The sequence below is a fragment of the Danio rerio genome, chromosome 2 (genome assembly GCF_052040795.2).
Source record: "Danio rerio strain M-AB ecotype USA chromosome 2, GRCz13ab, whole genome shotgun sequence".
NCBI lineage: Eukaryota > Metazoa > Chordata > Actinopteri > Cypriniformes > Danionidae > Danio > Danio rerio.
In genome coordinates, this window is record NC_141022.1 from 2881551 (window position 1) to 2898930 (window position 17380).

The 17380-nt window shown below is 36.5% G+C and overlaps 1 protein-coding gene across 4 annotated transcripts in view; it reads right to left on the bottom strand.

The window, feature by feature from the left end:
• Nucleotides 1–17380, bottom strand: part of pth1r (parathyroid hormone 1 receptor) — a 217854-nt gene that overhangs the window by 53557 nt on the left and 146917 nt on the right. For all 4 annotated transcript variants that reach the window (XM_087238787.1, XM_087238788.1, NM_131357.1 and 1 more), the window contains 2 exon segments: nt 10795–10905; nt 8068–8192 (listed from right to left, as the gene is read on the bottom strand). In XM_087238787.1, the coding sequence (XP_087094913.1) occupies nt 8068–8192; nt 10795–10905 (236 nt within the window).

Here is a 17380-nt window from a genome sequence, read left to right on the forward strand (position 1 = left end):
AAAAAGTGGATTGAACATAAAATAATTAAGTTGCACCTCTAAAAATCTCAAGAATTGTGTTTTCATCTCATTTTTACTACACTGAAGAAAGATTCACTGGATTTACAACTTTTTTTTTAAGGTAAGCGCATGCAAATGTATTCATTCACATATTTTCCTTTGGCTTAGTCCCTTATTTATCAGGAGTCGCCACAGCAGAATGAACTGCCAACTATTCCAGCATATGTTTTGTGCCCTTCCAGCCGCAACAAAGTACTGGGAAACACCCATACACACTCATTCATGACACACACACACTCATACACTACGGCCAAAATAGATCATCCAATTCACCCATAGCGCATGTGTTTGGGCTGGGGAAACCCACGCCAACAACATGCACACTCCACACAGAATTGCCCAATGCCCGAAACTCGAACCAGCGACCTTCTTGCTGTGAGTGCTAACCACTGAGCCACCCTTAAGTATTGACTGAAATAATCACGGTTATGATTTTTACCATAATAAAGCAGGCCTAGAAGACTGTGTGAGTACTGAGTGGATAACACATCGCTATCAATGAAATCTGACGCTCTACCCCGGGGATTATAAGCGATTCATTAGCTGATAGTGTTCAAAAGACTCCCACAAGGAGCTTGTGTGCTTAAATCCTGTCAGATTTCCTGCACACACAAGCTTTCGCCGAACGAGACAGTGTGATAAGCTGCACGACATCTCATCTACACTGGGGAACCAGGGTCACATTCAGTCACCTACAGTTGAAGTCAAAATGACTCGCCTCCTGTGAATAATTTCTTTCTATTTCAATTATTTCCCAAATGATGTTAAACAGATTCAGGAATTTTTCACAGTATTTCCTATAATGTTTTTTCTTCTGAATAAAGTCTTATTTGTTTTATTTCGGCTAGAATAAAAGCAGTTCTTAATTTTTTAAAAACCATTTTAAAGTCAATATTATTAGCCCCCTTAAGCATTATTAGTTTTGGATTGTCTCCAGAACAAATCACTGTTATACAATGACTTGCCTAATTACCCTAACTTCACCCTAATTACCCTAGTTAAGCCTTTAAATGTCACTTTAAGCTGAATACTAGTGTCTTGAAGAATATCTCGTCTAATATTATGTGCTGTCATCATGGCAAAGAGAAAGAAATCAGTAATTAGAAATGAGTTATTAAAACTATTATGACTAGAAATGTGTTGAAAAAGTCTTCTCTCTTTTAAAAAGAAATTAGGTTGAAAACATATTCAAGAGGGCTAATAATTCTGACTTCAACTGTACATGTTTGACAGTTTTTGGTGAACTCTTTTGATTATGCGGATTGCACTGATTCAATTCGTCTCAGATGTCTGAAGTGGAATAGTTCTTTTTTTTTTCACAGAGGGTTCAGTTTGTGTGTGCATTCCTCGTCTAAATGGTAAATAGTTGGGCCCACAGCTCAACTTTTCGCCAGTCTGAATCAAAATGAAAAGCACACGGATGAAAGAAATGAATCTAAACAAAACTAAACAAGCAAAAGGCCTCAGTGTTAACACTGATGACTAACGGCCTGTGTGCACACAATGCGGTTCGACTTTTCAAGGAACACGGCGGAAAGAAAATGTCATTATTTCCTCTCATGTTTTTTTTTTCCCAAACTAAATCAGTTAGGAAGACTAATCGGGCAGAATTGCCATTTTAATTAGCCCAGGTTCATTAAAAACATGTAAAATACAATGCTCCGAGTATGTTTTATTCAACCCAGGCTCGTTCTGACAATGTAGTCCTGTGGAAGTTTCTGAAGACCGCAAAATACTTCCCAGGAGGTGCGTATTTGTGCAGTTTTAGTTTTCGCAAATTCGCGAGAGCCCGCTGTGCGCGCTTTTTCGCATGAGCGCCGTTCTCATGTCAACCCACAAGAGGCTGCTGTCGAACGACCGTCCGTTGGACTGGCTGAATGACTGACTAGGTGACCAGCCAATCGTCCGACCCACCCTCCTCCTCCTTCCCTAAGTGAAGTTTATTTATAAACAAATGTCGAGAGGATCACGTGCTTATGATTGTTCACAGCTGTTCCAACTTTAGCTAATGACTGATTATCCTATCAGACGATCCGTAACTCACTATAAATACCCAGACTTTTCTCATCTTAATATCTTCGTCTTGAAGAAACCCCCCCACCCAACCCTACTTTCCCTCCTTTCAAACGGGCGTCACGGTGGCCAGCGATTAGCGCTGTTGCCTCACAGCAAGAATGCCCCTGGTTTAATTCCTTTCCAAACCAGACGGCATTTCTGTGCGGAGTTTGCTCGTTCTCCCCGTGGCCGCATGGGTTTTCCCCGGGTCCTTCGGTTTCCTCCCACAGTTCAAAAACAAGCACTCTAAACAATTAATCCAAATACTTTAGCTAAACTCTGAGTACACCTTTCAGCATCCATATCCGACACTTAGCTACAACAAGCAAGAGGGGGAGTCATCGAGATCTACCTGAGCTCAAACTCCCCTCTCGCCTTGCAACGGGAGGGAGCCCAGGGCTCGAGGATCTTATAAGGGCTCTCTCCCGGGACAGCACGCCAAACTAGCTTTACTATCAATCATCAGCTAAGTGTGAACTCTTGAAAGCAGTTTTACCATTGACCCGCCCGCCCGCTTACTTCCCTAAACCCAACCAACAATTTACAAACAAAAGCCGTCCAGAAAAATAAAATCCCTCGTCTGATTTTAACCACGTTTTGGATTTCATCACATTATCACCCTGTTATTCGCTTGTTCACCTTATTTTTTGAATTCTGTTTTTGTCTAACTTGATTTCTGCAACCGCTCTTCCCTGGATTTGAACCCGATCGTCGTCGTGGTTAGCTCGTCCTGTACGTCGGTGGACTTTAGACGCAGGGAGGAGCTAACCACGACAAACTGGTTGCGGCGGGAAAGCCCTCCACATGGAGGTAAGCGATCAGCCGGCAAGCACGTAAGGGAACAGCGTCACACCGCCCCGAAGCGTTCACTTAAAAAAATGAAATGCAGCCATACGTACCCTCCGGCTACATAATTCGCGGTCTCCAGAAACATCCGCAGGACTATGTTTTCAGAATGACCCTGGGTTGTTGTTTTTTTGCACGTTCCTGATGACAAATCCACTAGAGGGTGCCATTTACATTTTTGAGAATCTGAAATACGTTACTTAGAGCAGGGCTCAAAATTGCAACCGTTTTGGTCGCATATGTGCCCAAAATTTTATCTAGGTGACCTCAAAATATATTCGGGAGCAAGTGTATAAAATTGATGTCGTGCGACCAGTTTTACAGCAAAATGTACTGCACATTCGTGGAATTAGGAGGCATTCACGCATCTTTGCACCTAAAAACACCAAACGCAGCGCTCAGGAATGGTTTAAAACAGTTGACATGTCAACTTGCAGCAGTAAACAAAGCCCGAAATGCTTGTCCTGCCTTCAAGCTCTTCTTACTGGCCCACTGTGCTAGAACAGAACACGAATGGATTGGTTAATATCAGCTGTCAATCACTAAGTTCCGATGACAGGGAGCTACAGCTGCGAAAATCTAAAGGTCTGAATATGAAAGAATGAAGAAAACGCTGACAGATTTATTTTTAGAAACCACCTAAAGTTACAAATAATGGCACATCTGATTAGTGATCATGTGCTGAATGTCAATCCAGCATTTAGACTTTTCCAAGAGTGGATAAAAGACTTACAGTGTTTAAAGTCCGCTATGAAAATGGCTAAAGCATTCACCGTAAAGCAGGTGGGACGGAGTTTTCATGAGTGTTTGCCACTGAATCTACATATTTTATACTTGAGATGTTCTTACATTATTTAATCCTTCATTTAATCATCGCGATGCTGTCAATTGTGCGATTAATACCACGTTCACCATCACTAAAATGCATGCATTCACTGAGATGAAACTTATATTGCATAAAGACTGTTATTGATATTAAGATGACGTATGCAAATAATAAGTTATATGTCAATATCATCAGTGCAATATCAGACAGCACCCGTGAGAACAGCACAGTTATTATTGTTAATTCAGTTTATCTCATTTACGTCAAGCAGTGCGTGCAGGGCCGGTGAGCGCATGCAGATTTTTGTTTATTTGTTAGTTGTGATCAGAGTGTTAATATTTATTTAGTATAAAACGTGTAGTAACAGTGCTCATCATTTTCAGTGGGTGCGACAAAACTTTGTCAGGTGTGCCTACATTTTTTAAGTTAAAAGCACCGGTGCTACCAAGAAAAAAGGTTCATTTCGAGCCCTGTAGGTAGTGTTTAGTTGTACGTTACTGATACACATCCTATTTGAGCTTGTGGTACAGATCACTAAACCCAACCAATAGTGTTTTCAGAAGCAGACGGAAGAAAAAAGTGCACTGCCAGCACATAGTTTACCTTGATTTTGTATTGCTTCTTTCTTAAATGTGGAAGCCTGCTTAACTGGACTCAAACCTGAGCTCTCTGCAGCATAAATACCTTACAAAATAAGCTACGACCTAAATGACCATGCCAGAAAAGTATCGATAGGTAATGCAAACGTATACATAACAAATCATAGTCCTCGTTGTGTTGTTTGGTGGTGTTTATTTGGTTTTGTGCAAAGAACTGCATGAAAATAATCCTTTATTTGTCGATAATACGTCCTTGTAAATATCATTAGTGTGAAAAATAACAAAAGTTGTCGTCATACTGCCCCCTAGTGTTCATTTCACCTAGAAACTGCTGTGAAATGTATGCTCAAGCATGTTTCTTAGCAGTTTCGCACAAAATGTTGGCTGAAGTACATATTTCCAACAAGCTTGTGAATTTGAATTGAAGGTAAGACAGCAAATATTAAGACTAACAACCCGCAACACAGTGCTAAAAATGTGATGTGTGTTCAATATTTAAATGAAGCCATTTACATTCATATCCATGCAAACAAAAATCACAAAAATAGCCTGATCTAATAGATATATGCACATGTTTATGTATATGTAGAATATACAGCAAGTAATTACTGTCAAAAAGCAGCATCTGAATGTATTCTAGACAGTACATACTGAAAAATCTATTTTTGCTGCTCCTTAAATTGACTTTAAATGAACTGAAGCAGCACAATTTCTGAACATCTTGTCCAACTTTATCACGTTTTGTGTCCATTAGAATGTAAATATTGATATTTACTTAATCCTTATGTGTAGGGACTACTTTTTTGTGTTGTTTTTAACCAAAAACTTCTCTCTTTTTGTAGTTCCCGGCACAGTTTGCATAGGGCTGGATCAGGAAAAGTAAATATTGAAATTAAATGTTATTTTTATGTGTTTTGGGGTTCAACGTACTGTATCTTTTATTTGACATTTAAAGGTCATGTGAGTGATATGAGAGTAAAACAAAACACTTAAACATGTCTTTTAAACACAAATGTCCTCATAGTAAACCTTTGTTTGGTTAGATATTATGCCATGCTTTGAGACTACCTACATCTATGACTAAATCAGGTAAAGACGGTGCAGTAAATCTTAAAAAAAAAAAACACACACACAATAGCTTACTACATTGTCATCCAAAATTAATTTACGTTTTGCATGTATATTTTGTTTCAGACAGTCTTTTTTTTTGTTTTTAGTTCGTCATCTTAATTACATTGACTAAATTCCAGTCTGTGTTTTTGAGTTACGGGAAAACCTGTTAACACTGTTGTAAACCTCTTTGTAATCTTATCCAGGTATTTGACAGAAAAAAAAAATATTTAAACCAATATTTATAACAAACAATAATTCAGCTGTCAGTGCAGGCACATTTTTGCACACTGCATCATTTTATATGTAGTTTCTGGATTAAAACAAAAATAAAAATGTGATATTTTATGAAAACAAAATGTAAAAATATGGATAAGAAATCAGATCTGTCATCATTTCATATCACGCACGCACACTCTGAATAACAAATGAATGAAACTAATAAATTACTTCAATACTAATATTTATTTCCCATCCTAAATTAGGATTTATATTTTCAGTTAGTTAATTTGAAAATAAAAACCATAGTTTTTTGTTATAAAATCAGAATTATAGAGTTTTTATTATCAGTCTGTGTTTTGAATAACATTGCTCCAGATGTTCTATTAAACGCAAATCTTTTATTTTATTGCTGGGTTGAAATAACAGCAATAAAATATGGTAACACTTTATTTCATAGTGTCAATGTCACACATGTACTTACTACAGTGATTAATATGATTTATGCATAATTACTCTATAGAAAATCATTATAATTCTTTGAAATAATGACTTTATTTGCCATTCAGCCTGAAATCAAATCAAATCACTTTACAAATAATTTAATAGTTTAAAATAACAGTTTTTGTAGCCTTCACCTAACCTGTGCCTTTCTACAACTTTATCCTGAAGCTCTTTTGAAAGCAGGGTGTAATGTGAGTATACACTATATCCAAGATATACACTAACCGGCCTCTTTATTAGGTACACCTTACTAGTACCAGGTTGGACCCCTTTTCCCTTCAGAACTGCCTTAATCCTTCGTGGCACAGATTCAACAAGATACTGGAAATATTACTCAGAGATTTTGCTCCATATTGACATGATAGCATCACATCTGCAGATTTGTCGGCTGCACATTCATGATGCCAATCTCCTGTTCCACTATATCCCAAAGGTGCTCTATTGGATTGAAATTTGGTGACTGTGGAGGCCATTTGAGTACAGTGAACTCATTGTCATGTTCAAGAAACCAGTCTGAGATGATTCACGCTTTATGACATGGTGTGTTATCCTGCTGGAAGTAGCCATCAGAAGATGGAGACACTGTGCTCATAAAGGGACGGACATGATCAGCAACAATACTCAGGTAGGCTGTGGCGTTGACACGATGATCAATTGGTACTAATGGACCCAAAGTGTGCCAAGAAAATCTCCCCCACACCATTACACCACCACCAGCAGCCTGAACTGTTGATAAAAGGCAGGATGGATCCATGCTCTTATGTTGTTGACTTCAAATTCTGACCCGACCATCTGAATGTGTCAGCAGAAATGGAGACTCATCAGAGCAGCAACGTTTCTCCAATCTTCTATTGTCCAGTTTTGGTGAGCCTGTGTGAATTGTAGCCTCAGTTTCCTGTTCTTAGCTGACAGGAGCGGCACCCGGTGTGCTCTTCTGCTGCTGTAGCCCATCCGCCTCAAGGTTGAACGTGTTGTGTGTTCAGAGATGCTGTTCTGCAGACCTCGGTTGTATCGAGTGCTTATTTGTCTTACTGTTGCCTTTCTATCAGCTGGAACCAGTCTGGCCATTCTCCTCTGACCTCTGGCATCAGCAAGGCATTTGCGCCCACAGAACTGCCCCTCACTGGATATTTTCTCTCTTTCCGACCATTCTCTTTAAACCCTAGAGATGGCTGTGCGTGAAAATCCCAGTAGATCAGCAGTTTCTCAAACACTCAGACCAGCCCGTCTAACTCCAACAACCATGCCACGTTCAAAGTCACCTAAACCAGGTCTTTTTGCTGCCATGTGATTCGCTGATTAGAAATTAGCGTTCACGACCAGTTGGACAGGTGTACCTAATAAAGTGGCCGGTGAGTGTAGATTTTCACAGGGTGTGATGATTTTCTATAGCCACTGTACATGCAACTAACTGTAACCAAATAGTACATGCACTCTCAGAAATATAGGTGCAAGAGCTGTCACTGGGGCAGTACCTTTTCAAAAGGTCCACATTTATACCTATCAGGTCCACATTTGTACCTTAAAGGTACATATTTACACCTAAAAGTACCTTAAAGGTACAAAAGTATACCCTTCAGGTACAAAAATGTTCCTTTAAGGTACCAATTTGCACCTGTAAGGTACTTTTTGAAAAGGTAATACCCCAGTGACAGCTTTTCTTAGTGTGTATAATTAATAAATATTACTCAGTAGTGAAATAAATACTGGAACAAAAACACCTTAAAATAAAGCGTGGCCTCAATCTGCTAATACATCAGTTGGAATAAATCAATGTTGTGGGATTTGTTATGTTGAAAAGCTCTGACACAGACATGAGACTGGTTAATAGCAGCAGCAGGATCTTACCCTCTCCTGGTTCTGGTTATAATGGGGGAAGAATTTGGCACATTCGCTGTAATTAGCCCAGGTTTTGTTGTTATGTGAGGCCAGTTCCCAGGTCCCGTTCAGGTCGCAGCGCCGGTAGGCATGACCTGGAGATGCAGCGCACAAAACACCCTCAAACAATGCAGTCGTGTTTTCACTTAGAACATTCATGCATTGATTTGTCATTCACACTGACAGATCGAAACATCATATCAAATGATCAATGCTTTTAGTTTTAAACAGAGACATAAATATGGATCCAGCTATCGATGAAAATGAACACGGTAAAGCTGCACAACAGTAAGATATCCAATTAGTGCTTTCATATGTAGCTGCAGTAATTAATAGATCTCTGAAGCACTGCTGGAAACACTGCTTTATGGGAATTTTACACTATGGATTTCCCGAAATGAGGCATAAACGCTCCCAGAACTCAATTCTGGAAAGCTAGCACTGTTTGTACTGTTTTCCCCCTTGGATTATTTTCTTATGGTTACATTATCCTCATTTGTGCATCCCTTTGGCATCTGCTAAATGAATAAATGTAAATGTAAAGCAGTCAGGGATGGCACCACCACTTCTCAGATCACTGTCCAAACACACAAACATTTGCTTTAAGAAAACGCGCCATGTTTTCTGTTATGAATGTAAAAAAATGCATGCAGATTTCCTAAGAGTGTTTGTCTGGAAGAAGGCTTACACTTTAGATTAAGTCACATTAAGTGTGTACTTGCATCAAAAAACAATTACAATGTACTGATTATGTTTATATTGACTTATGGGGCTGTTAAGCTTGGGTTTAGTGACAGATTTGGTGGTGTGGATAAGTTTAAGAGTGGCATAAGATATAAGGCATGCAACAACCGTGTAATTATTTATGAAATGTCATGGTTTTTGACTGTTTGGAGCCATCTTGTAAATGAATAATGCACAGGTTAGTGTATGCTCCATTCAGCTGTTTCTGTTTCTGCCAGCTTGGGGTTTTTAACTGTTTGGCGCCATCTTGTGTTTGAATAATGCGCAGGTTAGTATATACTCCATCAGCTGTTTTTATTTCTGTCAGCTTTGTGTTTTTGACTGTTTGGTGCATCTTTTGTCTGAATAATGTGAAGGTTAGTGTATACTCCATTAAGCTGTTTCTGTTTCTCTCAGCTTTGTGTTGTTGACTGTTTGGCGCATCTTGTGTATCAATAATGCGCAGGTTAGTAGTTACTCTATCACCTGTTTTAGTTTCTGTCAGCTTTGTGTTGTTGACTGTTTGGCGCCATCTAGTGTCTGAATAGTGCGCAGGTTAGTGTATATTCCATCAGCTGTTTTCATTACTGTCAGCTTTGCGTTTTTCACTGTTTGGTGCCATCTTGTGTCTGAATAATGCGCAGGTTAGTGTATACTCCATCAGCTGTCTTCTTTTCTGTCAGCGTTGTGTTTTTCACTGTTTGGCACCATCTTGTGTCTGAATAATGCGCAGGTTAGTGTATACTCCATCAGCTGTCTTCTTTTCTGTCAGCTTTGTGTTTTTCACTGTTTGGCACCATCTTGTGTCTGAATAATGCGCAGGTTAGTGTATACTCCTTCAGCTGTCTTCTTTTCTGTCAGCGTTGCGTTTTTCACTGTTTGGCGCCATCTTGTGTCTGAATAATGCGCAGGTTAGTGTATACTCCATCAGCTGTTTTAGTTTCTGTTAGCTTTGCGTTTTTCACTGTTTGGTGCCATCTTGTGTCTGAATAATGCGCAGGTTAGTGTATACTCCATCAGCTGTCTTCTTTTCTGTCAGCGTTGTGTTTTTCACTGTTTGGCACCATCTTGTGTCTGAATAATGCGCAGGTTAGTGTATACTCCATCAGCTGTCTTCTTTTCTGTCAGCTTTGTGTTTTTCACTGTTTGGCACCATCTTGTGTCTGAATAATGCGCAGGTTAGTGTATACTCCTTCAGCTGTCTTCTTTTCTGTCAGCGTTGCGTTTTTCACTGTTTGGCGCCATCTTGTGTCTGAATAATGCGCAGGTTAGTGTATACTCCATCAGCTGTTTTAGTTTCTGTTAGCTTTGCGTTTTTCACTGTTTGGTGCCATCTTGTGTCTGAATAATGCGCAGGTTAGTGTATACTCCATCAGCTGTTTTAGTTTCTGTTAGCTTTGCGTTTTTCACTGTTTGGTGCCATCTTGTGTCTGAATAATGCGCAGGTTAGTGTATACTCCATCAGCTGTTTTCATTTCTGTCAGCGTTGCGTTTTTCACTGTTTGGCGCCATTTTGTGTCTGAATAATGAGCAGGTTAGTCTATACTCCATCAGCTGTTTCTGTTTCTCTCAGCTTTGCGTTTAATTAAAAAAATGTATAAACCAAAATGCCTCAGAACAATCTTTTGTGTCTAATAAGCATAATTAAATACATCCAGGCAGTTGTTTCCCCAGATTAAAACCATTAGTATTATACAAAACTGCTTTGCTTTACGTTTAGCTACCAATAAGCTTGCTGGCTTTATTCAGTGATAACATCCTCCAGGGAATACTTAAAATAACTGTAACTTTAAATACAGTGTTATTAAAAATAAGCAATGAGATTTTGGAGCATCGTTAGCGATCTATTGTGAGTGAAGAAAAAGCCAGACTCTGGAGCGGATGGTTTCTTCGTTAACTCTGGAGTTTCTCCATCATTGTCCAGGCAGTGTTGACAGACATTATTAAAGCACAGGTCAGCTCCTGCAAGCTCACCTTTGTGGTTGAAGTCATATATGTACTCTGGGCATGAAGTGGACACCATCTTTCCAGGAACTCCCTCGGGCCAACATAGGATGCCATCCCACTCTGGCAGACAGGATCCCTCTATAACACAAAGCAGGATTGACATTTAGTAATGGAGTCAGATCGGTCTCAAAAATCATACATTTCTGAAATATAATTCATACATCCACAATCCAATTTACATTCACAAAACATACTTCGTAAATTCAGAATATGATTCGTAAATACACAAATCCAATTTATAAATTCAAAACACGCTTCCTTAATACAAAAATGCAATTCGTTAATTTAAAACATGATTCGTAAATACACAAATCCAATTTAAAAATTCAAAACACGCTTCCTAAATACAAAAATCCAATTCGTTAATTTAAAACATGATTCGTAAATACACACATCCAATTTATAAATTCAAAACACGCTTCCTAAATACACAAACCCAATTCGTTAATTTAAAACATGATTCGCAAATACATAGATTCAATTTTGTAAATTCCAAACATGTCTTGTAAATACACAAATCCAATTTGTCCATTCAAAACACGAATCATAAATACACAAATCTAATTCGTAAATTCAAAACAAGATTCGTAAATACACAAATTCAATTCTTAAGTACAAAAAACAATTAAAAATACGCAAATACAATCCATTTGGTGAGAATATTTATGAGATTTACTAGTGAATTCACAAATTGTGTGGTGTTTCTGAATTGTGTTTACAATTTACGAATTGGATTTTGTAAATGTGAATTGTGCTGTGCTTGTGTTTTACTTAGTTAATGTATTGTTTTTTAGACTGATTTGGCTCCAGAAGTAGCGAACTGCAGTACACACACACACACACACACACACACACACACACACACACACACACACACACACACACACACACACACACACACACACACACACACACACACACACACACACACACCCTTGCTCCAGCAACAACCAAAATAACCTCCTCCAAAATCTGAGGACACAATGAAGTTGACACTCGGACACATTGAGGTTTGCTCTTTCCTGAATGACAGGGTACAATCTTGAACAGCTTTATACAACTGTCAGTGCACTCGGACTGAACAGAACCTGTCAGTCAGTATAACAATGACCTGCTGCAGGTCTTTCGTTGCAGGTTTTTTTTTCCACTGCAGGTCTTTTATGTGCAAACAGTTTTGTAGTTTATAGTCAATGATCATAACCTATTTTACTTCAGTAATCTGATGTGAAAAAAGGGAAAGGAAAACAAGTACTGATATATTGGTGTTTCTATTGTGGAATGTTATTTCCTGAATGAGGTTTTGCTTCCTTGTCCTCTTTTGTAATTCGCTTTGGATAAAAGTGTCTACTAAATGACTAAATGTAAATGTAAAAACTTTGTCTTATGAAAATAAGAACATATTCATTCATTTTATTTTCAGCTTAGTCCCTTTATTAATCTGGGGTCGCCACAACAGAATGAACGCCAACTTATCCAACATATGTTTTACGCAGCGGATGCCCTTCCAGCTGCAAGCCATCCCTGGGAAACATGCATACACACTCATTCACACACATACACTACGGACAATTTTAGCTTACCCAATTCACCTATGCCACATGTTTTTTGGACTTGTGGGGGAAACCGGAGCATGAGAACATATTATAATAGTTCATTTTAATTGTGTACAATAAACATGTTCCCAGTTTTGGTTGGTGATTGGAAGGGCATTTGCTGTGTAATACATATGCTGGATAAGTTGGTGGTTCATTACGCTGTGGCGACTCCTTATTAATAAAGGCACTAAGCAAAAAAAAAAAAAAAAAAAAAAAAAAAAAAATATATATATATATATATATATATATATATATATATATATATATATATATATATATATATATTAATGAATAAACAACAAACATGTCTATATAAATATTTATTGGATTTAAATTTGTGTTGACAGCGTCAGCTAAAGCACGCTATTAGCTTAAAATTTTAGACCTGTTCTTGACTTTTTTTATAGGGATACTAGTGGTCAATAAAAAATAAAAATCATAAAAAATAAATGATAAACAAATAAATAAATAAAATTGAATGTAAAAATAAATAAGAATAATAAACAAAATAATAAATTTAAAAAAAATTTAATAAACAAAATTAAATAAAAATAATAATAAAAAATCTAAATAAATATTAAATAAAATCATATGAAACGTAACAAAAAAAATAGATTAAAAAATAAATTAATAAAAACATTTTTATAATTAAAGAAAAAATACATAAAAATTAAACATAAACAATTAACAATAAACCAATAAATATATAAATAAATAGGAAGAAATAAAATTATTAAAATGAAACAAAAATTAAATAAAAAATAAACAAGTTCATTAATAAAATACAATAAGTAATTTAACAATAATAAAAAATAATGATAAAATATAAATAATAAGAAATTCAATAAAAAATAAAATACAAATAATAAGAAATTTTACAAAAATAAATAAATTTTAAATAACAAGAAATTAAAACAAACAAATAAGCAAACAAACAAACAAACAATTAATTAAATTAATTAAAATGAATTAATTAAACATAAATGAATGACACACACATACACACACACACACACACACACACACACACACACATATATATATATATATATATATATATATATATTTTTTTTTTAATATGTTGTTTTTTTATATTATATATTATTTAAGCTTATATTATTTTTGTGTGTGATTTATGGCGCTAATAGAGTTTTAAGTTGTCAAAGGTGATTTTCGTTAAATGATGTGTTACATTTAGTTTAAATCTCTTGTGCACACCCCCAGAAAAATGCATCCCTTGAGAGCTTTCTGTGATATTTCTGCATCATTTTTTTTAAAGCTCATCCATGACATGACCATTACATGAAGGAGCGTGAGGCGAGCAGGACATTTTTCTTTTTTTAATTTCACCTTTTGTTGTCTGAGAATGGGTGCGCGTGCTGCACTGGAACAGCATCAGGGTTAGTAAATGATGACTTAATTTTCTTCCCAGCACAAGTGTTCATCTGAGATTCATTATTGTTTCCACCTGTTATTAAAATGTGTTTTGGCTGCATCTCCTGTGACCAATTCAGCTGGATCCCCTTGAGTTTTCATTTCTCATTTCATCACACTCTATATACGTTTCACAGCACCAGCGAGAGCAGCTCATGGACAAACCCATCTTACACAGATCATGAACATTCAGGAATATAAGAAAAAGAAAGTGAGGATTTTAAATATTCTTTTGAATTTGGGGGCTCTTACACATAACTTGTCCACAATGATTCTGAAACATTATGTATGCATTCACTTTTTTATGTGCATTTTGGAATGAAGCTTAAATATTTACTTAATGGAAATGACAAAATGTGCGTACATTTTGAAAATGTGCATAAAAAATGTTTAGTACGATAAACTTTTTATCCTAATAAGAAAAAAATGTGCATGCGCTGTGATAGAAACTTATTTAGTGAATAAATTTCAGCATGCACATTAAAAAAAGTCATGTGATTTAGTTTTAACAGATCATTTGATGATAAAAATGTGTGTGATGGGATGCATTAATGGACAAAGAAGCATTTCTGACACATCTGAAATATTGTTTAGCTCATTTCTAATATTCCTCAGCTAAAGTCAGACATCACAGCGCTTCAGTATTATTATTATTATTATTATTATTATTATTACACTGTCGAAAATTTAAAGTTATTTTCTGCAAAATTCTAATTCTCTACAGTTCACTACAATAATATGCACTGCATTGTGGGCCATTTTAAAACTTTTACAGTAACTTATTGCATATTAGAACTGCTACTGTAGTTGAAGAGACAGCAAATGAAAATAATGTCACTAAATACTACAAATAAAAGTTTTGTACTGCTAGTGTAAAATGTAAATAAATTACAGCAAAAGTACTGTAAAAATGTCACACAGTAAAATGTTTAATAACATTGTAAAAAAAATATATATACATTTTCAAAGGGCATTTTACCATTAAAAGAAGTTGCGGTGAGGCTATTTTACTGTACAATGAAATTGCGGTAGGGCCCTGCTACTGTAAAACACATTTACAGTTAAGCTACTGTAAACTAAGGTAGTTACTGTAAATTGCTGCCAACAGTGCTGCCAGTAGTTGCTGCGAAAATACAATAAAATATCCAACAGGGAATTTTTATGCAATATTTCAGTTTTATGCATATTTTGTATTTTTGCTTACATATATATATAAAAAAATGCATATTTTTACATATTTTATACATATTTTGTATACATATTTTTACATACTTTTATGCATATTTAAAATTTGATCATATATATATATATATATATATATATATATATATATATATATATATATATATATATATATATATATATATATATATATATATATAAGCAAAATTACAAAATATGCATTAAAAATATGTACCTTGGTGTATACAGATATGAGCGATATACAGCCATATTGCACTGCTTGCGTTTATACAACAGTTTTACAGCCTAATCGTGTATCAAAAAAGAAAATCAAACACTTTTGTAAGAAGAACTACTTTCTTGCGCCATTCATTCACATCTGCAGCTGACGTCAGAACAGCTGAAACCAATTCACCAACGTCCCTTTAAAGCTAAGGTTTCAATGATTCTCTAGCGTAATAGTGCTGTAGTGTAATAGTGCTGTAGTGTAATAGTGCTGTAGTGTAATAGTGCTGTAGTGTAATAGTGCTGTAGTGTAATAGTGCTGTAGTGTAATAGTGCTGTAGTGTAATAGTGCTGTAGTGTAATAGTGCTGTAGTGTAATAGTGCTGTAGTGTAATAGTGCTGTAGTGTAATAGTGCTGTAGTGTAATAGTGCTGTAGTGTAATAGTGCTGTAGTGTAATAGTGCTGTAGTGTAATAGTGCTGTAGTGTAATAGTGCTGTAGTGTAATAGTGCTGTAGTGTAATAGTGCTGTAGTGTAATAGTGCTGTAGTGTAATAGTGCTGTAGTGTAATAGTGCTGTAGTGTAATAGTGCTGTAGTGTAATAGTGCTGTAGTGTAATAGTGCTGTAGTGTAATAGTGCTGTAGTGTAATAGTGCTGTAGTGTAATAGTGCTGTAGTGTAATAGTGCTGTAGTGTAATAGTGCTGTAGTGTAATAGTGCTGTAGTGTAATAGTGCTGTAGTGTAATAGTGCTGTAGTGTAATAGTGCTGTAGTGTAATAGTGCTGTAGTGTAATAGTGCTGTAGTGTAATAGTGCTGTAGTGTAATAGTGCTGTAGTGTAATAGTGCTGTAGTGTAATAGTGCTGTAGTGTAATAGTGCTGTAGTGTAATAGTGCTGTAGTGTAATAGTGCTGTAGTGTAATAGTGCTGTAGTGTAATGGTGTTGTAGTGCTGTATTTATACTATTGTAATCTAGTGTGTTTGCTTTGCTCTGGCTTTTTCAGGGTTAATTACTGTGAAATCCCGATAGCAACAGAGAAATACTGGGAAATCTCTGTAGACTGATGGCATTTCATGCTGTTCAGCCTTATAATCTTAAAATGTGAGCAAAATTTGCTGTTTTGTCATTACCGTAGACATCACGCCAGATAATCATTCAAACACTGGCTGTGAATGAGCAGTGGTTTCTGCTGTTCTGACTGCAGATGTGAATAAATGGTGGAAGAAAGTAGTTCCTCCTACAAAAGGGATTTTTAGACTCTTTGTACTTGATATACACACACACACACACGCACACACACACACACACACACACACACACACACACACACACACACACACACACACACACACACAAGAAAAAAGGTTGGTAACCATTAGTAGATGATATGTTGTGTGTTTCATTAACAGGAGCCATAGGATCATCTGCTCTCTAAAAACAGCAATCAGGTTGAATGAATTCTCAAACACCTCTACAAGTGGTCAAAAACCTTTTTTCTCCTGTCCATGAAAACTGGACAACATCATCTGAGGCATTCAAGAGTGAAAAGCCTTGAACACAATCACAGCCTCGATCCGTTATCAATCCATTACTGCTCTTTCAATGAACGTCAGACATTTCCGTCACACACACAGCAGATATACAGATACATGTAACAATCCTGCTATTGGTCTGTTCTCTTACAGCATTCCTCTATTGATTCCTCATTCACGCTCACAGACGGAGCTACATCATATGACATTATCAATGCTTTCTGCTTTTAGTTTTAAACAGAGACATAAATATGGATCCAGCTATCGATGAAAAGGGAATCCAGTAAACAGCACAACAGTGGACAGATCTGAGAAAGATGACCAATTAGTGCTTTCATATGTAGCTGCTATAATGAATGGATCTCTGCAGGAAACACAAGATGTATGGATTCAATCCCGATTTCCTGAACGCAAGATTGATTGTGTGTTTCTAGGCATTCTTGACCTCAGACTGGGGCGACGGCTCATCTTCCAGCAGGACAATGACCCAAAGAACACCGCTAGAATATCAATGGAGTGGCTTCACAACAACTCTGTGAATGTCTTTGAGTGGCCCAGCCAGAGCCCAGACCTAAATCCTATTA